Source organism: Onychomys torridus, chromosome 4 (assembly GCF_903995425.1).
Source record: "Onychomys torridus chromosome 4, mOncTor1.1, whole genome shotgun sequence".
Lineage (NCBI taxonomy): Eukaryota > Metazoa > Chordata > Mammalia > Rodentia > Cricetidae > Onychomys > Onychomys torridus.
In genome coordinates, this window is record NC_050446.1 from 148,306,264 (window position 1) to 148,329,675 (window position 23,412).

Below are 23,412 nucleotides of genomic sequence, written 5' to 3' on the forward strand. Positions count from 1 at the left end.
CAAAATAATCGTTCCAGAGATTTTTTGAGCTTCAAGTTGAATTCTCTTGAATTTATATTGCCCTTCTGTCATACACCCAAGTGAGGTTAATTTGGATTTGCATAAGTTGTCATAGCTTGTAATTTCTGCCCAATTCCAATTCTAATGGATTAGGTTTGCTCCCCAGTTAAGGAGTATATAAATGAACTGTCTGCATTTCTGAAAACGACTCTGGGGCAGAGCTCCTTTGAGGCCCCATTACCTAGCCCAGTCAATGGATCATTATTTTAGCTTGGAAAAGACCCTTGAGCAGTCACCTAATGCAACATGTCCTTCGCCCGTAATTCTGCTGCTGTTACCCCACTACAGCTGGGGAATTAGTTCTCTCACTCATGGATGCTGGACTTGGCCACTGGAGTGTGGAGAAGAAGACAGATCGGTCACCAGTGAGGACCCCAAGAGGCACCTAAGGTTTCCACTTTACCCTTCCCGGGATAGCACCAGCCCCAGAGAAAGAGTCAACAAAAGAGTAGATTCGACCCAGCCTGCTACTGAATCAAAGCTAGCAGAGGTAGTCCCAGCGTAATTAAATCAAGCTAGCCTAGGGCTATGTGAGCCAAGGAACGTTTGTGATTTCAGCCCTCTGAGCAAAGGTGTGGGGCGTTATTTAACTTGCTGCAGCAGTAACTAACTGGCTAATAGAATTACCAGGTATAACTCCGGTTCTTCTTCATCTCTGGTTCAGTATACATTTTGCTCTAAAGAGACCCAGCAATGTACAGGGGCCCTTACACACTCACCATCCACACCATCATGTAGGAGAAGGCTGCGATCCATAGTGTAGAGGAAGCAAATGTCATCATAAACCATTTCTCCCAGTGGGGTTTGTTGCAATTGGGGACAGTGAAGTACAGGACGAAACTCAGTGGCCAGGTGAATGCCCATTTCACGGTTTCCAGTTTGCCAGCTGTGGGGAGAAACAAACGAAAAAGAAGAAAAGAAAAAAAAATAGCTTTATTTCCTTGCTCTGGTAGCCCTTAGGCTGCTTTCCCCAGAACTAAGTCTTATCATATATCTCTCTTCATAAAAGGCTTAAATGGTGGTCCACGGCCACCCAAGCCAGACTCACAGAACCAAACAGAAAAAGAGAAACCATGTACTGCCCACCTGCTGGTTAGCTCTTGTAAATACCTGAGCCACTCCAGGTAATACTGGGCTGGGAGGAGGGGCTCTAAGAAATGGGCCAGGTGGGAAAAGATGAGGAAGGTACTCACAAAAGGGTGGTGTGTGTGTGTAGGTGTGTCAGTGTGGGGCGCTGGGAAGACCACCAGTTGGCGTCTGTTCTCCACTAATCCGTCCCAAATTGCAGTGCCAGCTGACACAGCGCCACCTAATGGAAGTTCTTAGTGTTGCATCATAAACTGAAAAGGGTTTGCAAATGAGCATTTGCAGACTTAAAAAGTAAAAGGACAAGATGTCGGATCTGTCAGGGATGCCTGCCTCTACCATCCTGGGTTACCTGAGTACTTTCATACCACAAACACCCAGAAAAGCTTTTTAGGGTGACTATTCTGCCATGAATGCCTTGTAACCTCAGATTTGACAAATACATTAACTCCAATCCTTTGGTTTTCATAACGCTCCTACTCAACTTCTAATTAGCCTATGGCGGGGGGGGGGGGACCACATACATACACGTGTGGTACCCATGTCAACTGAGACACAAAACATCGCCATGTTCCAGATGCTCTCTGTGCCTCTTTCTAGTCAACCCTCACCCTGACCACCACAGATTAGCTTTTGTTCATTCCCAAAGGAATTGATCATTGAGTAGCCATCCTTTTGCTTACCACATGTTTGCTTTTAGATTGATTAAAGTGCCATTAGTTTATTCCTTTTAATTTCCTGGAATATGCGGGGGTTGCTTATCCATTCTCCTGGGGTTGGGCATTGGGTGGTGGCCGGTTGTAGAGCATAATGACAGTGCCTATCAATACCCTTGTATGGGTCTTCTGGAGAGCACGGCTTTGTTCTGGCTGAAGATTTGGGGTGAAGCTGCCAAGTCATGAGGTGAGGGTTTATCTTTTTGCTAAGGAATTAAAAATAATTTTCCAAAATGATTGAACAGTCTCATATCCCCATCAGAGTTAAAGAGGTAATTTCTTACCTCCTTACTGTGAACAGTGCTTAATAGGAGGCTCAATACCATTCATTTCATCTCCTCAAACCAATGTGCAGTCTATTTCATATTACCTCTCACTAACTTCTAAATTGGTTTTTCTTTGAACTCATAGAAAAGGTACCTATTGTCGCTTGCCCCATCAGATGGGCAGGGTAGCACAATCTATAAGAAGAGCGTGGCTTCCGCATCAGACAGGACTGGGGTGCAGGCACCCTCTGTTTAGGAGTTGAGTTGTTGCATCTCTGTGTTGGTTGCTTGTCTGTTTTCAACTTGACACATGATAGGGTCACATGAGAATCAGGAACTTCAACTGAGAAAATGCCTCTCTCAGATTGGCTTGCAGGCAAGTCTTTTCTTGTGGGGCACTTTCATGATTAATTACTGACGTGGGAGGGTCCAGCACACGGTGGACACTGCCACCCTTGGATAGGCAGTCCTGGGGTATATAAGACAGTAGGCTGTGAGGCCATGGGGGGAGGGGTGTTGGGATAATCTTTTTGTGTACTGTGTGAAGATGTCTCTGTTTACCTCACCTGCCTAAGGCACCTTCTGATTGGTTTAATAAAGAGCTGAACAGCCAATAGCTAGGCAGGGGAGGACAGGCAGGACTTGAGGATAGAGGTAGGAATTCTGAAAGAGAATCTGAAGTGGGGGATTCACCAACCAGTCATGGAGAAGTTGGGCATAAAAAGTACCGAGAAGAGCTAAAGAGCCATGTGGCCGAATGTAGATGAATATAAATGAGTTCATTTAAGTTTTAAGAGCTAGTTAGGAACAAGCCTAAGCCAAGGCCAAGATTTCATAATTAATAAAATGTCTCCATGTCATTACTTGGGAGCTGGCAGTCCAAAGAGAGTCCAACTCTAGGGAGGCAAAGAACTGTTTCCCCCTGGCCTCTGCTTTAGTGTCTGCCTCCAGGTTCTGACCCTGCTTGAGTACTTGCTTTGGTTTCTCTTAATGATGGACTCTGATTGGGACATGTAAGCCAAATAAACCCGCTCTTCCTCAAGTTGGTTTTGATTAGTGTTTTATCACAGCAATAGAAACCTAACTAGAACAGTTAATTCAAGTCTCCAAATCTTACTTTTATTATTTGTAAAGTGTGGATCCAGCAACACTGAGCTCGCAGAGTTCTTGGGAGGATTAAAGATGAGATATCAGTGAGACAGATGAGGGTCCCACTTTTCCCTGGGGGCACCAGGCAAGTCTTAAACATTGTTAAATATCTGTTAAAAATCACCCTTAGTGTCCATGAAACTCTTATTGCAAGCTTTCCTTCAGGGTTCATTTTCCTGTATATAAGCAAAGACAGGGAGGGGATGAGGCAAGTGGTAAACAAGCAGCTCCTGGTCTCTCTGTGCTGTTCTGGCTGCCTTGAGACCTTATGGCAGGTAGCATCAGTTATTCAGACAACCAGACACCTTGAGGAAACCACACAATGGTCACAGCTAATTGCTGCAGCTCCTGAAGATACAGCTGCGATGGGGCTCTTTCAAATAGTTTGCACAGACATTTTGCTATTATAAGCCTCCCTGAACATTAGATGATAATATGGACATTTCTGCCCAGGCCAGAGTGGGAGCACATGCTTTGCAGATCTGGCAAAAGGGGCTGCTGTGACTGGCACATACACGAACCCTTCTAATTGCACGCAAGTTGGGCCATGGTTGGTGCAAGTACCTTCATCTGCACGTGAGGTAGGCTGGGATTAGAGCAAACACCACTGTCCTCCCCTGCTATTTTAACATCAGGCTCAAGGAAAGGCTTCTCTCAAGGGCTCTTTTCTTGCCTACACTCAGCAGCGTGGACTGAGCTGGTAACGGGAAGTGGCAGAGACAATGAACACCAGTGGCAGGTGTGTTGACAGTGGAGCAGTCAGTAAGGCAAGAGGCTTCTTAACAGCTACAGAAGAGGCAGCTGGAGAGAACAAGGAACATGGCACACAGTAGGAAGAGAGAGAATATAGGACTGAACTTGACAAAGGACAGGAAGAAGGAAAGAGACAGAGAAGAGAAACCCAAGGCCCTGGGGGCAAAAGAGTGAGGGTCTCAGACACTCAGGCCCTAGAACTGTAACTCTGGATGCTGAGAAATCCCAATACTGAGGCCTGCATGAGAGCTGCAACACTAGAGGGCGCTCTCTGCAACTGCTTCCACCTGCCTAGTGCTGTTGGTTGCTGTTGCAAGCACTAAAGAGATACAAAAGTCAGGGACTAGCACTGGAAAATCTCCTCCAGGCCTACCCATGATTCTTAGCCAGGAAGAACAAAAGGACCCCAGCCGCTGACTGGCAACATTAGGACCCGGATAGTTGCTGGCAACGTTGCAGGTTGCTCTAGTCAAAATGCAGTAAGTCATTCTTGATTCTTCCCCTTCTTTCCATTCTTAGGCCTGAACTTGACACCTGCCCAGGCAATTTCCTCCACGCCACCTCCCTGCAAGGTGGCCTGGCTTCCTAAAGGGACTCCCACATCAATGCCTACCTTACCTCCATCTGTTTGCTACTTGCAGGCCAAGGGAGAGAATTTTAAGAAACCTGGTTTAGAAAATTCCCCTGCTGTCTACCATCTTTACACCACACCTCCATATCAAGACCAATGGAGCTCTGCCTGATTGATTGCTGCCTCCCATTTTCCCTGCTCTGACACCATCCACCCATTCTTCAGACATCCTAAGCATTCTTCTGCCTCAAGTAAGCTAAACAGTATTAATGATACCAGTAGTAAAATGTTACAGCAGCATGATGATTTACAGTATAACCAGAAATGTTAAAAAACTTACTTGGTTTTAAGAATCTAAACATAGTCTGCCAGTGAAGAAAAAGTAGTCTTAAAAATGAGGGTCTTTTCCTACTGGGTGCTACGCATCTCGTTAGATTTAACTTGGGGAAGGTCAAGGGGACAACGAGACCCTAGAGCCCAGCTAGATTGCTCATCCAGAAGATGACAGATCTACAGATCTACAGTTGTTTTGTGATGGGCTTCGAGTGCTGCAGGATTCAGAATAAGGCCAGATCTTTGGGTCTCCTGTGAGTCCTTCAGTTGGCTTTACCTAACTGGAGCTCTGGGGGAATCCCCTTGCTGGCATTACCTCTGGGAAGGTAGCCACAGCGACAGAGAAAGAAATAGATGAGATTGATTTAAAATGGACCCCCAATCAAGGGTTACAGAGAAACAAGTGAATAGGACAAGAAATGACCTCAACTTGGATCTCTACTATTCCTCAGAAACTAAAAATGAGAAGGAAGATGAGGTCATGCCATGGCACTCAGAGAGCAGAGAGGATGGGGTTGATTAGAGAAAGCTGCACAGTGTAAGTGGGCGCCACCAAGGCCCAAGGCCCTTCTCAGCCGTTTTGCTTTGGCTCTAAGGACATGAAGCTGTATAGTCACACTGTACATTCTTGTTCCTTAGTAACACCAACACTAAAGTAGAAATATAGATAGCAGCATCTGAAATATGACTTTCCACACAAGACAACAGATTTAATTCCTTGAGCAAAGCAAGCAACCCAGAAAGGGCTTTGAAAATGACTCAAAGAGGAGGAATAAAGGAGGCGCACATTTCAGCTAGCTTTAATATCCAGTTCTGAGTAGGAGGGCAGATGTTTCCTCTCCTGAGTCAGCAGCATTTCTGGACATTTCTAGATTTTGTTCTATCACCATTTATTCCAAGTAGAGCCCCAAGGGGACATGTTTATTTGTTCACGTAGAGCATATATGTTGGGTACCCTCTATGCCATTTTGTGCCAGGCTAGGACACAGCATAAATTAGAAAGCACACATTTTTTTCCCCTGTGGAGGCCATATACTTGCGATGATGCAGCTTCACAGATGTCAGCCAGTGACAGGAGGCAAAGCCTGGGGTGACAAGTGTCAGGGTCCTTTCCAAAGCTTGCTTTGAGTTCTATTGCTGACTAAGCTTTTAGGAATGCTTAAATCAGGCAGAGAAAAAAAGAAACTGTGCAATGTTTTAGACCTATAATAAACATTTTGTTCTGATTGCACAGAACACAAAACACATATTTACAATAGAAAAAAATCCATCTAACAAAATACAACTTTATTTTGTTGGATTTTCTTTCAGTGTGTTTTTTTATGGAAAGGTGTTTACCTACATTCACATCTCTGTTTACAAGTAGTAAGATTTTCTTCACTCAAGAATATATGTATGCTTATGTGTAGATACATGCACTATACATAGGTGTATATTTATAATGTATATGTATTTAAGGTATACATAAACTCCATTTGCATCTATAAAGAGTTATATTAATACAAATGTATATGCATGTGATAGTCTTAGCAACTACCAAGAAACAGGCACAGAGGAGTAGTGTATACAGGATGAATTGCTGCAGGATGGTTTAGGTGGGACAGAGCAAGATGGTGTGAGGTTTCAGAATGGAGCTGGGTTCCAAACCTATGTACTGTTTCTCTAATTTTCCATTTGATACTTTCAGACCATGGATAGTGGCTGTGGTGGACCACAATTAACTGTGAATGAAAGAAACTACAGAAAGTGAAACCACAGATTGGTGGGGCGGGGACGACATACTTTTTTTTTTTATTGATAGTCTACTAACTACTAATAATTTAACTTTGGCAAGTGTACAGGAATCTGGATGGTATTTCTTTATCAGAGTTGGCAAGTGCTCATCAAGGCTCCTGTCTTAGGGAAAGGGTGGGGACTCAGGAGTAGTTCTGCTTGGAGTTGGACTTGTTGCCTGCTCCACCCCTTGATACAGGGAGAAGCATAGCAAGGCCTTGCACCTGCAAACAGCACAGGACTGGGAACTCTAGACTCATATCACTACTAAACAGGCTTTCAGGCTGATCACACAATGCTTGCTTAGGCAGTCCTCAAGCAAGCTCAGTCAGTCCCAGGGAACTGCACACACTAGTTAATATTCGAATGACTGTGAATGGGAATTGGACCAATACAGGCTTTGTGAAACTGGTAGAAACTTCTTGACAGTCTAGCCAAGGACACAGAATTCTTTGGGTTTGGTCCTCATGTTCTGCTAATGGGTTGGGGTGAGAGACACGGTTACAGGAATATTCAAGGGCATACCCTACAAGCCAAGGTCCTGATAGCTTTTATATGTCTTGCCTCTCCTCTTCCAACATGCCAGGGAGAGTCCCTGGCCAGTCCCATGGGCTAAGGCCCCAAGGACTAGCTTTCACATGGGTCTGTGTTTCCTGTGGATGCTGCTCTGCAGAGAGCAGGATGTGGAAGATGCAGGGTCCTGAATAGAGGGAAAGGGAGGAAGTGAGAACAAAGGAACCAGGGATGCATCTGCCAGAGCCATCTTGGGCAGGGTGTTTCCAGCCAGGATGAAACACCAGTGAAGTTCCTCTGCCTGTGGGCACCACACTGTCTTGTTGACATGGGTCATGTGCATTTCTTCCTTAGAACCAAAAGTCCTGCAGTATGTCTAAGAGGCTAAGAGAGGAACTTCATCCACAAAATGTATTTGCTGAAAGTGCTCTTATTTTGACCCCTGCCCACGTGAGGTGGCTCACAGAGGCTTCCTAGTGAGACCTTACTCAAGGTCCAAGAATCTGAGCTTGCTTTACCTAGCAGGGCTGCATAATGAGATGATTTTGCCACAGGCATGTTTACCAGGTGTTTGGAAGGGTCTAGCTACACTTGGCTGTACAGTGTGCTTTGATCTGCTTATCAAGAGACTCTTTTGGAAGTGAAGAGTAAAAAGCCAAGTGAAGACCATCTACCCAAGCATCCCCAGATATCTCCCTTCCCAAGGCCAGATCAAGGACCTCTTACAGGGGGGGTCGAATGGCGTGTAGGGTCCTTCATCGTCATCGTCATCCTCCTCTTCCTCCTCATCATTCTCGTTGTTCTCATTGTCTTCATTCTCATTCTCTGTCTCATTATCAGCCTCAGCAATGATGTCATCCCTCCGGGTCCCATTCACACCCCTGTCTGGGGCACTGCTGGGCCCTGTTCCATTCTCCACAGTGTGCTTAATTGGGATTTTGATGGCCACTTCAGATTCCCCATTGGCATAAGCTCTGCTGTTTATCAGTCTTTGTCTCTGAAAATAGAAAGTGACCTGTCACTGTAGTCAGAGAGATGGAAAACATGGGCAGGTAGATCTTCCCTAGCGATGACCAGAGGTGCATCCAGAAGACTCTGGAGCCAAGTGTTAGGAACTTCCTCAAAGCAATAACAGATTCAGACAATTTCCCTTTGGGAGGGAAATTAACCTTTTATGACCCACTAGAACTTTCAAATTCCCTTTGGGAAAATATCTACATCTGGGGAGTGAGTTCTTTGACATCTATGCACGGTGACATTATCTCTCTTCTCCAGACTGTGGGAAGCCCTTTTCTATATTCCAGAAGCTACAGCACTGTGCTTAGACTAGCGTGTTTGTGAGGTTGCCATTCCAGGGAAGGGCAAAGGCCAGCGACTCTGGCTTGTTTTAAACTATGGTAACTTTTGCTTAGCACTTTTGATACAAGTTTACAAGATGGAGGTTTATTTAAATGGAAGGAAACAGGTCCCAGCTGGGGACACAGCTTAGCTGGTAGAGTATTTGTCTAGCAAACATGAGAAGCTGGATATAATCCCTAGTACTCCATAAACTGAGAGTGGTAGCATGCCCCGTAGACTCAGCACTTGGAAGTTCAAGATACTCCCTGGCTACATAGTGGGTTTGAGGCCAGCGGGGCTATGTGAGATTCTGTTTCAATTTTTTTTGAAAAACAAACAAACAAACAAACAAAACCCAGTAAGTAGAGAGGACTAGGCTGTGTCCCTCAATACAGTGAGGGCAGGGAGTGGGCTGGGGGCACAGATGGTTCAGTGTGCAAAGATGCTGGGAAAGGGCTGAGGGATAGGCTTCTGTTAAACTCTCAGTCAGGTATTGCATCTTTTAAATCAGAAAGCACTGTCCCCCTCCCCTTCTTCCCTTTCTCTCCCCTCCCCCCTCCCCTCCTCCTTCCCTTTCTTCACTGTGCTTTTCCAGATACCTCATTGATCAACATGCGACTGGCCATGGAGAGCCGGGTCTTGGGAGGAAAGTGGCTTGTGATCATAATTCGAAGGCCAGCCTCAGAGAAAGAGAGCTGGTGTGGGTAGGCCGACAGCAGCTCATCCACCATGATCACTGACGCTTTGCGGTGGAAATTGGCTAGGGAAATGTGAGAGAGAAAATACAATAGCATGGAGCCCAGGAGAGGCATTCATCTATTCCTCTTCCCTTTGCTTCTTTCTTACCCTACTCTTTCACATCTTTGCACCTGTTCATCCATCTGTCTGTTGGTCTGTCAGTCCGTCTATCCATCCATCCATCCATCCATCCATCCATCCATCCATCCACCTGTCCGTCCATCCATCCATCCACTTACCTCCCCTCCCCTTTCTCTTCTCTTCCTCTCACTCCTTCTTTGCCTTCCTTCCCCATCACCCTCCTCTTCTCCTTTCCCACCATCCTCTTCCTCCCTTTTTCATTTTTTCCTTCCTTCTATCCATCCATTGATGGTTACAATGATCAAAATTAGGGGCCATATTTAAATCATGGGTCATATTTAATAATTCATCTGAAATGACTTGAGACTATTCAAACACCACTCATCAGTATGGCAAGAATGAACAGAGTAAGAGAATTCCTCCTTGTCCTCAAAGAGTTATTTTCCCACCACTAAAATCTGGGTCACAGGAAAGACCCCAATAAACTTTGATAACCCATCATGCCCATGCATGGTAACCCAAATGCAATGGTAAATGCTGTAGAGCTGACTTATGTTCCAGGTGGAGGTCATGGTATAGGTATGTACACACTCCTGCATGCATCTGATAAGCAAAGTGGACAAGGGATGAGCTATCCACACGCAGAGGACCAGTGTTCAGGCCAAGACTTCAGACAAGCCATGTACAACATAAAACAGTCCATTAATGCCTTAGTTCTCTCTCTTTGGAAGAACACTGCATACCTATCACTCATAGGTACATGGCTGCAGCTTCTTCTAGGACTCATTCCTATTTTCCAGGCCATGAAACCATGAAATGATCTCTCATATCATCATCATGATTACCCCTCCCTGCTATGTAGGTGTAGTGTATGCATGTGTGGATTCACTTGCCCATGTGGGTGTGAGGCCAGAGGTTGATGTCAGGATATTTTCCTCAATTCCTTTCCACTTTATTTTTTTTTTTAGAGAGGACCTCTTACTGAAATCTGGAGCTTAGAGTTTCAGCTAGACTGGCAGGCCAATAGACTCCCAGGGTCCTCTTGTCTGCATCCCCCAGCACCGCTGTTACAGATGCAGACTGTGTGTGTGCTGGGGAACCAAACTCAGGTCCTCACACTGTGGCAAACACTTTTCCCACCAAGCCATCTCCCCAGGCCCAGCACTAATATTATTTAGCTTCTCCCAAGGGTTCCTTTTATGGCTATAAAGTACTCAGAAGAGAGAAACTAAAGAAAATCCTCACGTGGAATGGTACTCAATAACATCCAAGTCTTCCATTAAACCTCCACATAGGCCTTCAGAAAAAGTACATCAAATATCTGATTTCAAAATACAATAAATTATCAAGAGTCTAAAGTTGGAGACAGAGTTGAAAATAACCTGTAGAATTTCTAATTTATTCTTCATTGTTTCCCTTCAGAGTGACCATAGGGGACACATTTCAAAGAGAAAATAAAAAAAAAATTAAATGAAAAATGAAATACATTCATGGCAAAATTACATGGTATTTTTCTATGTCCCACACAGGCAATGCTATTTATCAGAGAGTACCATGTTGCTTCCCCTAGCATAAAGACAGTTTTGTAAGAGCCTGTCAAATAAAATAATTACTTTGAAAACAAAGGCAGTTTTTTCCTCTCCTTCTGTAGCTACATTAACCCGAGTTAATGTAGTCTGAAAGAGAATTTGGATATATGTGATAATGATTAGCAATGCCTGTCACCATGAAGCATTGTGTTAAGCCTTTCTGCATATTTAACTGACCTACTCATTACAGAAATGATGTCCATCTCTCAGGCTCAGCAAGGTTAAGGAACTTTTCATGGTCACACACCCTTAATCCACTACCTCAAAATCCATGGTCTTCTCTCCTGGTTCTGCTGGCCCTGTACTCCCATATAATCTTCATAGAATGGGTTCCCTGGGAACTTCAATGGACTCAGGTATGGCAGGAGAGCAGGCTCTTCTCTGTTTTCTCAGGGAGGGCCAGTTGGAATGCCTGGCTGTGGATGTCTGCTCGGCAGACACACACACACCGCAGCAGCCATCCTGGACTCAGGATCTGCTATTTACCTTTCTTAAGTAGCACCACAGTTGCGTCACAGTTGCTGCTGTCATCGATTTCTGCATTGTTGGCCAATCCATTGACCATGTTCCCAGCACCCTTCGTCCTCCTTTCAAAGCACTGATGTATGCACGCGTTGTATCTGAGCAAGCATAAGTGGAGAGAATCTATCAGTGCCTGTGCTCTCCTTTTACTGACTCCACAGCATTCTCTCTGAGATCTTCCCATCTGGATCCAGCTGGTGAGGCCCCATGCCTGAACCTCATGGTCTGCATGCTACAGCTGCCTGGTTGTCTAGACTGACTTTGGTTTTCCCCCAGTCAGAGATTTTTTTTTTTTTTTTTTCTAGAATCGCTGTTACCATGTGCCCTCGCTTTAGGTCCAGTTGGTGTGTGGCTTTATGATACCATTCTGGGCTCCAGTGCTCTGGAGTGATGGTGGGGCAAAACACCAAGCAGTGCTTTTGGCACACTCGAATAGACTAGCATTGAAGGGAAGCAGTATTTGAAGGTTCCTAGAATGGCTCGGGCAGGAAAACGTTCTGGCCCCTTTCCTCTGAAGTCTCCCAGCGGAATTCTCAAAATCCCAAGGGCAAAGGCAGGGGCAGGGACTCCAGAGCACCTTGGCCACTACTGCACTTTCTCTCACTCAAAGATCCTAATGCTCATTGGCCATGGCATTACTTACTGAAGCTGCATCCCCACCCAGCTTGACTTCCAGCCTCCTACTGGAACTCAGGCTGGGCCAGAAGCCTGTTTCATTCTGTCCCTTATTCCTTTTGCTCCAAGACAGGAGGCCCCTTACAGTCTCCTCCTGCTGTATTCTTGTACTTGGCTTTTCAGTCAGTTCCTCTGTGGGGGCATTAACTGTGGGAACTTCATAACTACCAAGTAGAGATAGGGTGTGGTGTGGTGGGAATGGGTGAGGATGCATTTGAACCTTCTCTCCCATGAATCCCTTCCTGAATTCTTTGGAGCCCATGACTGTTCCTTTTTGGCACAAGAGAAAATGGAACCAATCAAAGAAAATGGAACCAATCAAAAGTGATAGATGGAGGCTCTGAAAAGGGACCCAGATAGAGAATACTAGATTCCTGGGATTCCTAAGTGGGATAGAATCAGAATGCCACTATACTGTGTAACCTTTGTGAAATAACAGCTCCAGATGTCAAGCATCAATGGCTGCCACTACCACAGAGGGAAAAGTGACCTAGACGTGCCTCCTGATGGTATAACTCATGTCAACACAGTTCGGCCTGATTCAAATCAAAAGTGGACATACAGGATACACAGAGAGCAAAGGAACTGGCTTTGCTACGTCATGGTATTGGAATGCAGTAGCAATTTCCAAACCATGGGCAGCTCTTCAGGCTAACAACTAAACTCTGCCTATGAATAAATTGCAAGGACACACCCCCCCTCACACACACACCACACCACACCACACACACCACACACCACACACACACACACACACACACACACACACACACACACACACACACACACAGCCCAGGGGAATGGTTATAAGCAGAAAGCTCTCCAAAGCATGCTGCTCCCAATGATAATAATTTTGAACATCATTCATTTGGATTCTGACTTGAAAAACATTTATGATATTTATGAGACACAAAAAAAACCTGAGAAATAGGACTGATCGACACTTACGGAAGTTGAAATACTGAGTGAGTATTTGGGACATTGAGAAATTAGCATTCATTTTAGGTATAATAATAATTGTGGCTAGGGTAAAGGTAAGTCCTTTTAGAAACACATGCTGAAATATTCATGGATGAGCCAAGGGACTTCAAAATTATATGGAGGGAGGAAAACAGATCCACACAGAGCAAGGTTGGGCTGATGGCTTGGGGGCTGAAAATGAACACATGGGGCTTGTCATTCTGTCAACTTTTGCTTATATTCAACATTCACCTAATAGAAAGGCTTTCTAGATTCAGTATGACTACCTTTCCCTATGACAGGGAGACAAGCAGTGGCTTTTCTTCAAGGTCTCACTGTATATTCTGAGGGTAATCTGGAATGTTCTATGTAGAGCACACTACTCTGGGCTTGCAATCCTCCTGCTTCACAAGTGCTGGAATTAAAATAGACTCCACCACATCTAGCCAGAAGCAATGTTTGTGCCATCTTAAAGTCAGAAACTGTTTTTCCTACAAAGATAACAACTCACACAAGGGTTTGCTCTCGAAGGATAAAATCTTATTAATTTTTTTGGTGTTTTAATACTAGGATAACAGCACCATGCAATGAAGGCTTTTAAAATTTATCATTCAGTGATGGCTTTCTTGAAACCAGATATTACACTGGTAACTAACTGGTTACATTCCATCCTGATAAAGAACCCATTGAAGTAGAAACTATTATTCATTTTATTTTGCAGAGGAGGAAACCAAGATTAAAATGGCTGAATAATTTAGCCACATTCCCAAGTACTCAGTGGCTGGTAAGAGCTGCTCCTAGGGATGAATGGGAAGTACTTAACTCTTACCCACAAGACCGTATGGCCTCACCTACAAAATTCATCCCAGAGGAGTGACCAGGGTCAATAAAGGTCGGTCTTTGCCAAAGCTGCATGTGCCACATAGCCTAGAACATTTCTAGCTATCTGGCCATTCAAACATGGCTTTTGAATTTTCTAACAGAATGTTTAAAGTCATTTGAAAGCTATCTTCTCAGGAGGCAGCTGAAGAGTCTAATATATGCTGTGTGGTTTTTTTTTTTTTTCCTCCTCCCATGGCTGTGGCTCTGTTTTATATTTTTAATTGAATGTTTTAAATTTGGTGCTTGTACCCCGAGGCCATTTTATTGTGAAGCATGCAATTTTATAAATCAGATTTTATAAAACCCAATGATCAGAGCCTCTGATTGCAGAGAGGGACGGCTAAAGAGCAGAGATTTCAATTTAGAACTTGGGATGGAATTATGCAGAGAATTCTGTGAGAGCGGGAGCTGTTATTTGCCATTTTATTTGTGTCCTGCTGGTTTGAACATCTGGAATGGTGGGAAAGCTGAGGCCTCCGCAGAAACAAACCTCCCTAGCTGCTCTATGTGGTGTGACTTGGGGTAGAGGTTCATTTCTTACCTTAATGCCTACATGTCTGACCTGCAACTTGTGGGCTGTATGGGACCAGGTCACAGGCTAGAGTGGCTGCAGAAAGCCTGCTAGCAAAATCCCTCAACTCCCCTTTCTTTTAGATCTCATCTGTCATTTTGCAAAGCCTCCATTAAATTCATGATGGTACACGCAACTATCAAAACCAGTATTGGAGAACCCAAATGATCACCACAGAAGAGGTACTGCATGGATCATTCCAGGATCAGCTTCTCAAAAAGAAGAGGATTCTTGACCCTAGGAACCCAAACTTAGGGCTTCCAAAGCAGTTTTAAAAGAAGGTGAAATAGGCCGGGTGGTGGTGGCGGCACACGCCTGTAATCCCAGCACTCCGGGGGCAGAGGCAGGTGGGTCTCTGTGAGTTCGAGGCCAGCCTGGTCTACAGAGCTAGTCCAGGACAGCCTCCAAAGCTACAGAGAAACCCTGTCTCGAAAAATAAACAAACAAACAAACAAACAAACAAACAAAAAAAGGTGAAATAGATACAGGTTGTGGAAGGAAGCAGTGAGAACTGGTGAAGACATCCCCACTGTGGCACTGACTCCAGACAGTTTTGCCATTTGAAGCCAAGAAGAGTGAGATGGTTGCTCCACCCTAAGGCTTTCTCTTTGGAGGCCAGAAGCTTTGGAAAGACTTTTGGGTCAGCTATGGTCTTACTGGGAGATCAGGGATTAGTATTTACAGTGGAAGGGAATTAGTTACATGGTGTGTGACTTCTGGCTCCCTCATCCGTTTCTTTGTAGTAATTCCAAGCCAGGATATGGAGGTCCTACTCTAGAAATGTCAAGCCTGATGAGAGGATCTAGATCTGACCACTGGACAGCAACTCCAGTAAATGCTGGACATCATATTGAATAGACAGGCAGTGAGCCACTTATGCACACCCTGGACACCAGTCAGGCCAGCGCCTGATTTCGCTGCTCACGTGACGCTTGGCTTTGTTCAAACTGGTTTCTCCTAGCCGGTCTCTCAGGCCCTGGTGGTGCAAATTACCTCTTTCCTACATCTCCTTAAAAAAAATACAGGGACACTTTGCTCAGCCTGGGAGGAGGGGACTGGACCTGCCAGGACTGAATCTACCAGGTTGAGCTGAATCCCCAGGAGAGTCTTTGCCCTGGAGGAGATGGGAATGGGGGGTGGGATGGGGGGAGTGTGGGGTCAGGGGCGGGAGTGGGGAGGACAGGGGAACCCATGGCTGATATGTAAAATTAAATTAAATTATAAAAATAAAATTAAATTAAATTAAAACAAAACAAAACAAAAAATACTGTGTCCATTGTAGACTGCTGTCTGGTATATCCAAACTGACAAGTGCTGAGAGTTCTCTAGTTTCCTTCTCTAGAGGTGGTTACCTCCTCTGGGGAAATGGAGGGGATGGCTGAGTTAGAGACCATTCCAGGGTGATGGGATCTATAGCTCTGCTCTATTTACAAGCTTCTCATCTCAGCAACACCATATGATGACCTGAATCAGCAAGTTAAAAAAAATGTGATTTCATTTTACTTAGAGAACAGCAAGCAGTACTATCATTCTTGATTAAATAAAAAAAAAAAAAAGTAAGCTGCCTTGAGCTCCAGGAGAGGAGAGAGCATATGAAGTGGTTGCTTTAAAACATGAACAATTTATTGGCTTCTCTGTTCTTCCATAGCTGAAGTACAGTCCTGAGCAAGAGCTGCCCTCAGTGACTCATGTCTTATAAATAGGACATGGCAGAGTGTGATGATGTGCATATCTGAGCAGGGATTACAGAAGGCAGGATACCCTGCTCTCTGCCTCACTCTCTGGAATCACTAGCTCTACAGGGAGCCACTCAAGCAGTCATGTAGTGAGGAACTGAGTCCTTCAGCCAACAGCCAACATTGGCTTCCCAGTCATGTGAGTGGGCCATCTTCAAGGGAAGAGTCAACCAGCTTCAATCAACTTCATGGCTTCAGCCCTAGTGAATGTCCAATGTGGAATCTCATGAAAGACTCTGAGTCAGGATCCTCCCAGTGAAGCAGCTCTGGGATTTCTAATTCTTAGATAATACATATTTGTGGTTTTTAAGCCATTAAGTTCTGGGAAAACTTGTTACACAGCAACAGATGACTGGTACATCTGGAGTAATGGAAGTCTATATCATTTCAGGCACTAAGTCAGCTCTCATTCTATCTTCCCACACCAAGTATAGAAATACAACTTTTTGGTTTTTACCTTCATTCTAATTAAAGCTAAAAGCACATCTGCCAGATCCTAAAGAGAGACAGGTTCTAGAGGGTTCTTGAATGAAATATGAAAGTGTTGATTTTGTCATCAAATATGAGTTGAAGGGTCATTTTTATGATTCCTAATCAAAATGACTCCTCCCAATACTCACTGAGTGTGTGGTGGTGGACAGTGAATACGAGTCAGGTTTCTTCCCTCTCCCAACTCCTCTTTCTATATCCTTACACAACACGCCAAGTGTTTTACTTACTTCATGATGATGATGTAGATGAGGTACATCAGCACAAGGACTAGAGATTCCCACCTGCATAGGACAAAGAACAGTTAGAGAAGGCAAGCCCAGCAGCTAAGCCATGTCAGCCTGTGCTGGAGGCATCTGATGTCAAAGGCCAGGACGGCAAGGTAGACCAGTTACTTGCATTCCTAGTCTATGCAAGTATATTATGTTGCATAGATCTTTCCTTCTCACCTGAAGGGAAGATGCCTCTCTGCTATTTTCTTACCACAAAGAATGCTATGGAAAGTGACAGGCCCTTAAGCATATAAGTGTTTGCATAAATCTGCTGTGGTTTAATTACTCACTGGGGTTACCCAGATCTAGTTACTAAGAGCAGACACACCAGAGGAACTGATTGGGGACCGGATAGTGGTAGTGGTGTGAGCTAGGGAGGGGTTGGATGCCGAAAGGTGCGGCCAGAAAGAGACAGGGAGAAGAAAGAGACAAAGTGATAGGCAGAGTTAAGGAGAGAGTCATGTAGTGTCAAGAACAGCAGGGCAGAGATCCAGAACTTTCTTGGGTGGGAAGGTGTGAGGAAGATTAACACTGAGTGAGAGGGGCTGGGCATGGTGGGCAGTGGCTTGTGCCTATAACCCATGAAAGTGCACTACACAGTGAGTTCTAGGTCAGCTTGGGCTACAGAATGGACCCTGCACCCAAAAACATAAAAATAGAAAACCCAAACCAAAGAAAAAAAGGGTAAGAGGTGAGACATCCATGAGAAAAGAAGGGGAATGTCCTTGCCTCTTAGGATGGGAATCTTTTTCATTTTCTTCATTTAGTAACTTCCAGCTGAAGCTCAGGGGACTTGGTTTCTGGACCCCTGTTAAGTTTAAGCCCCAAGATTAAATTAGTTGAAAGAGCATGTTTGGTTTGGAAAGAAGGGAACTGGGGAGGTCTGAGGAGGACATTCCAGGTCCCTTAGCCTTTCTTTGATCCCAGAGAAACTATATGGCCTATTATATAAAAGATATACAGGAATTTGTGCTGTTTTGTTTTCAAAATGGAAAAGATGGGGAAATTCAGGTGGTTTCTGCCTGGGGGAGGGGCTAGGATACAATAGGATACACCAGAGACATCTATACACATCATAGAAACCAGCTGGCTGCCCACCAGCAGAATAAAGAAATTGTGCTGCATATATTTAAGTCTATATATGTGTACATACATATATACTTGCAAATTATTTAGCCATAAACATGAATATAATTGTGTTGTTTGCAGGAAAAATGGATTAGAATAGAGGCCATATCAAGAAAAATAAGCCATACTCAAAAAGATAAATATCATGTTTTTTTCTCATACATGGAATATAGATTAAAAGTAAGACATAAAAGTAGAGGGGAAACTAACAGTTGGGAAGGGGAGGATGGAGGGCAGGAGGGGCAACAGATTATAATGGGATGAATGTGATCCAAGTATATGATATATGTATATGGGAAAGTAGTAATAAAGATCATTATCTTATACAACCAATGAAGACTAACTAAAATGGGACTGGCCATGAAAACCCTGTGTCCACACAGAGTACTCCCATGCCTCTTTAAGAATGATCCCAGGACTCGGGAGGCAGAGCCAGGAGGATCTCTGTGAGTTCGAGGCCAGCCTGGGCTGCCAAGTGAGTTCCAGGAAAGGCACAAAGCTACACAGAGAAACCCTGTCTTGAAAAACCAAAAAAAAAAAAAAAAAAAGAATGATTTTACTAACATGGATTTATCCAATTAGAAAGCACTTGGGGTGTAAGAGGCGGCTGGGCATCCCAACTTTCCTGGGTTCAGGGACAGTTTTGGGTTTTGGTCTCCAGGAAGGTGCTTTAGTCTGACCCTACTGCATCTCTCCTTAGCAGGCATATAAGTGAAAGGAACTTCATGGTTAAGTCATTCTAAAGAAAGGTACATTTTAATAGACTCAGTGTAAGATCACTGGAAAAGAACCAAATTCAGTGGCCAGTTTCCTCTTTCCCTTTCTTCTTTTTTTCCTTTTCTTTTTTTCATGTTGTATTCCAGACTGCCCTCAAATCTGCAACCTTTCTACCTCAGCCTCCAGAGTACTGGGATAACAGGTGTGGACATGATGCTCAGCTTAAATCCAGTACTTTCTAAACACTTCTACTTACAATCCTTCTCATTATTCTTTTTTTTTTTTTCCACAAAGCAAGCCCTTCTTAAGTTGGTTGTTGGCCATTTCTCAGGATCACCCAAGGGTGAGAGACTCAGTTCCTGTCTACATTGCTGGCTTCCTTTGTGGGCTTGCCACAGCCTTTTCCACCCCAACACACTCGGTTGCTGAGGCCTCTGTAACCTCCCACCATTTCCTTGGTTCCTTTGCCTACCTGATCACCAGGGGTCTGCATGGTTCTCTCTTCATACACCTTTCCTTAGTGATTGTGAGCATCTCCAAATGACCTTTGATAATATGTCCACTGCCTGTCCACCAGCCAGCGAGAACCTGAAGGTCAGCACTGTCTACAGCTCCTTTCTGAGTCCAGCCCCTGACCTGTCCACCCTAGGGGAGCAAGAGGTATTCTCCAACAGTTTTCCAGAGCTACTTCTGTCTCCCATAGTCACAACTTGAGGAATTCAAAGGAAGAAACTAGAACACCACACTTTGTATATTTTAGTTTCTTCTCCAGCCTTTGGAATCATGACACATAATTCAGCTTCCTTCTGACATTGTGACCCTGGCTGACCTGTTACCATGAACCCATTAGCCTTGTCCTGCAGGATGACCTAACAGATGCATCTCTCATATTTTCAGTTTTAAGTGTCTTGGGAATGTTACCTAAAAGAAAGTTGTCTACATCCCTTGCCCAGGGATAGAACTCCACTGCACTGAGGCAACAAATGACCTCAAGAAAGATAAATCCCACCTCAGTTACCAGGATTAGTAGCGATTGGTCTTTAGTTGTAATGGTCAGTCCTGGCCTGGCCATCATCTTTCCAAAAATATGTAAGACGGAAGGGTCTCAGAAAAGCATGAAAGTCTCTCATTCTCCCATCTTGTCTTTAACTCAGTCAGACATGAAGGCTAGAATCACAGGAGCCATTTTAGGATTATTAAGGGAAGGGCTGCAGAAACAGGAGTGGTACATTTGAGATTCATGATGGTTGCTTTGTTTTTAAAAATCATCTTCTACTAAAAGCCTCCCAACTGACTGCTGGCTCCCACTTCTTGTTTGAATGTGACCACACGTCACAGTAGGCTTTAAGAATGGTGAAGGAATGTCATTCATTCAGGTGTAACAGGGACACCTTACTTTTGTATACAGTTAGCCCTGCTTGTCTGCACCTGTTACTCAACCAACTACAGGTTGAAAAGTTTTTAATGTCTATCTTTACTGAACATATACAAATGCTTTTGACCATCATTCCTGTTATGGTTACTTTTAGGATCTATGACACAATTTACAGTCACCTAGGAAGGATGTCTAGTTTGGCCTGTGGGCATGCCTGCGGGGGTGATTATCTGAATTTATGAGAAGAGATGTCCACTGTGGGTGGCATCATTCCTTGGGCAGTAGATCCTGGACTGTATAAGAATGGAGAAGTGAGCTTAACACTAAAATGCCTTCATTTATTCATTGTTCTTTGCTTCCAATTGTAAATGCAATGTGACCAACTCTTTTAGGATTCTGATGCTGTGACTTCCCTGCTAGTCTATACTGGAACTGTAAGCTAAAATAAACCCATTTCTCCCCAAAGTTTGCTTTTGTCAGGGTATTTTATCACAGCAATGGGAAATTAAACAAAGACAATTCCCTGAACAATATAGTGTGTCACTATGTAATACAAGAAACACTTCAACTCCTGCTATTTAAACAGCATTTGCATTGCATTGGGCATTAGTGATCTGGAGGTGTCTTAAAGCATACAAAAGAAGGTGTGTAAATACCAGGACATTTTACATATGGATGGGAACAGAAGATTCTGGCATCCTCAGCAGTCCTGAAACTAATCTTCACAAATCCTGAGAAACCTCTGCATTTGTCTTTGAAATAGTCATTTCCTAAAGAGCACTCTTGTTTCAAAATCAACACAGTTGCAATCAGTTTCCTTCTGAAGATGTGAAGTGAGTTAACCACCTGTCTTAACCTCTCTAAGATCTGCTAGACCATCCTTGTAGCAAGGTTGGAACTCAGCTTGTGAGGGTCACCAAAACCCTGCTGTGTTTTCACTGTGCACACTGAAGAGTCTGACTTTACAGAGAGAGAGATCAGCTCCTGCCCACACCCATCCGGAAGAAAATCAATGCTTGGTAGGTAGGAAGACAAGAGAGGCAAACAGTAAAAAGCATCTTCAAGTTCAATGTATTTTTCATCCCTTGAAATGAGGAATTAAGATTTCTGGAATCCCCAGAGTACCAAAGGGCCAGTGGTGTAGGTTTTAATTTCTTGGCCTCACTCACACGAGAAATTCTTTCTGTCAGCCCATGCATGCAATAAGTGATTACACAACAGGCCAGTGCTCTGAAAATGATGGGACTCTGGGCCCTAGGAACCCTTGGCTCAGATTTTTGGAAGCAAAGATACCCCCCAGGGCTAGCATCAAGTCGAATTCCCTTTGCAACTCATGCATCTGTGGCCCTCTTGGCTCCACACTCCTGACTCCATGTACAGGACTGTTGGTTCTCAGACTGAAGGCACTTATAGCCTGTTTCTTCACAGAATCTAGAATCTCCTGAAATAGGATTTGGGCTTTATCACAGCGTAAGTTTACCTAACACCTCTGTCTCTGTCTCTGTCTCTGTCTCTGTCTCTGTCTCTGTCTCTCTCTCACACACACACACACACACACACACACACACACACACACAGAGAGAGAGAGAGAGAGAGAGAGAGAGAGAGAGAGAGAGAGAGAGAGAGAGAGAGAGAGAGAGAGAGAGAGAGAGAGAGACAGACAGACAGAGACAGAGAGAGATACAGAGAGAAGCTTTCTGTGGTGGTTTGACTAGGAATGGCCCCCATAGGCTCATATATTTGAATGCTTGCTCATTGGGGAGTGTTACTACTTGAGAAGGATTAGGAGGTGTGGCCTTATTGGAGGAAGTGTGTCACAGGGTGGGGTGGGAGGGTTGGTTCAGAAGCCCAAGCAAAGCCCAGTGGACCTCTCTTTTCTTCCTTCTGCCTTCAGATCCAGATGTAGAACTCTCAGCTACCACATCTACCTGTGTGCCACCATGACTCCTGCCCTGACGATAATGGACTAAAACCTCTGAAACTATAAGCAAGCCCCAATTCAATGCTTTCTTTGGTAAGAGTTGCCTTGGTCATAGTGTTTCAGCACAGCAATAGAACAGTGGCTAAGACAACTTTGGAATGAAGAGGAAATTAACTCCCCTTTCTGGCCCTAAGACAGGTCAGGTATCTTAAAGGGTTCTGTGAGGGTACCAGCCAAAGATCTTTTATCAGGATGTCTTTGATCAGCTCTCTCTGCTATGGTTCTCAGGCAGCAACGCAATGCTATGTGAGCATAAGTGAGAGCTCCCCCAAGATGGTAGCGCCTCCCCTTGGGATGACCCTTTCCAGCAGTGGTGGACAGCTGCTGAGCTCAGCTGCGACCCAAGTGTGCTGCCTTCTCAAACAGCACCCTTAGCAGACCCGGGACCCGGAGTGCTCCCAGCCATTCTGACCTCCTCAGGCTTTTGAACACTAGTACTTAAAAAGACTTGTGTGTGTGTGTATGTGTGTGTGTGTGTGTGTGTGTGTGTGTGTGTATGTGTGTGTGTGTGTGTGTGTGTGTGCGTGTGTGTGCGTGAGTGTGTGTATGTGTGTGTGTGAATCAGTATGGAGAGCATGGGTCTTTTAAGAAAATTTATAAAAATATAAGCTGCATTTTTAACATTTGGGTTTTCAAACATTCACAAGCTGATTTTTAAGGAAAGAAGAGAGAGGTCTTGAGGGAGTTAATAATGTATCTCTACCTGCTGGTATAGCCCCTTATGACTGTCCTCATGTTGAGGTAGGTGTCCTTGCCACCCCCAAGTTCTGGAAGCCAGAGAGCTATTCTTAGACAGAGACACAGCCCCCAATGAAAGGTTAGAACAAAGCTGAAAATGTTTCACTGAAGTGGAGCCACAGGAATGCTCTGCCTCTTTCTAGCTCATTCCTAACGCCAGGTAATGCCATGGAAGTTTTTAGCTACAGAGTCACTCCTCTTTCTAAGAAGTTTTTCATTTTCTTCTACTTATGTAGATCAAACATTTGGGGAAAAAAACTGTAACAAGAATGCATAGGACACCCAATTTCTATTTCCACTTCAAACATATTGGACTTGCTCAGAACTCATTTCAAGAATGGGGGTTTGGACAGTTGGTCAAAATGCAAATAACCCTCAATATATTTAACTGAACAACATC

At 44.3% G+C, this 23,412-nt stretch overlaps 1 protein-coding gene across 1 annotated transcript in view; it reads right to left on the reverse strand.

The window, feature by feature from the left end:
* Window positions 1-23,412, reverse strand: part of Slc24a3 (solute carrier family 24 member 3) — a 495,475-nt gene that overhangs the window by 28,582 nt on the left and 443,481 nt on the right. The window contains exons 9-13 of the mRNA XM_036184903.1: window positions 17,032-17,085; window positions 11,453-11,586; window positions 9,158-9,318; window positions 7,947-8,217; window positions 780-946 (exon numbers count right to left, since the gene is read on the reverse strand). Of these exons, the coding sequence (XP_036040796.1) occupies window positions 780-946; window positions 7,947-8,217; window positions 9,158-9,318; window positions 11,453-11,586; window positions 17,032-17,085 (787 nt within the window). The remainder of the gene's footprint in view (window positions 1-779; window positions 947-7,946; window positions 8,218-9,157; window positions 9,319-11,452; window positions 11,587-17,031; window positions 17,086-23,412) is intronic.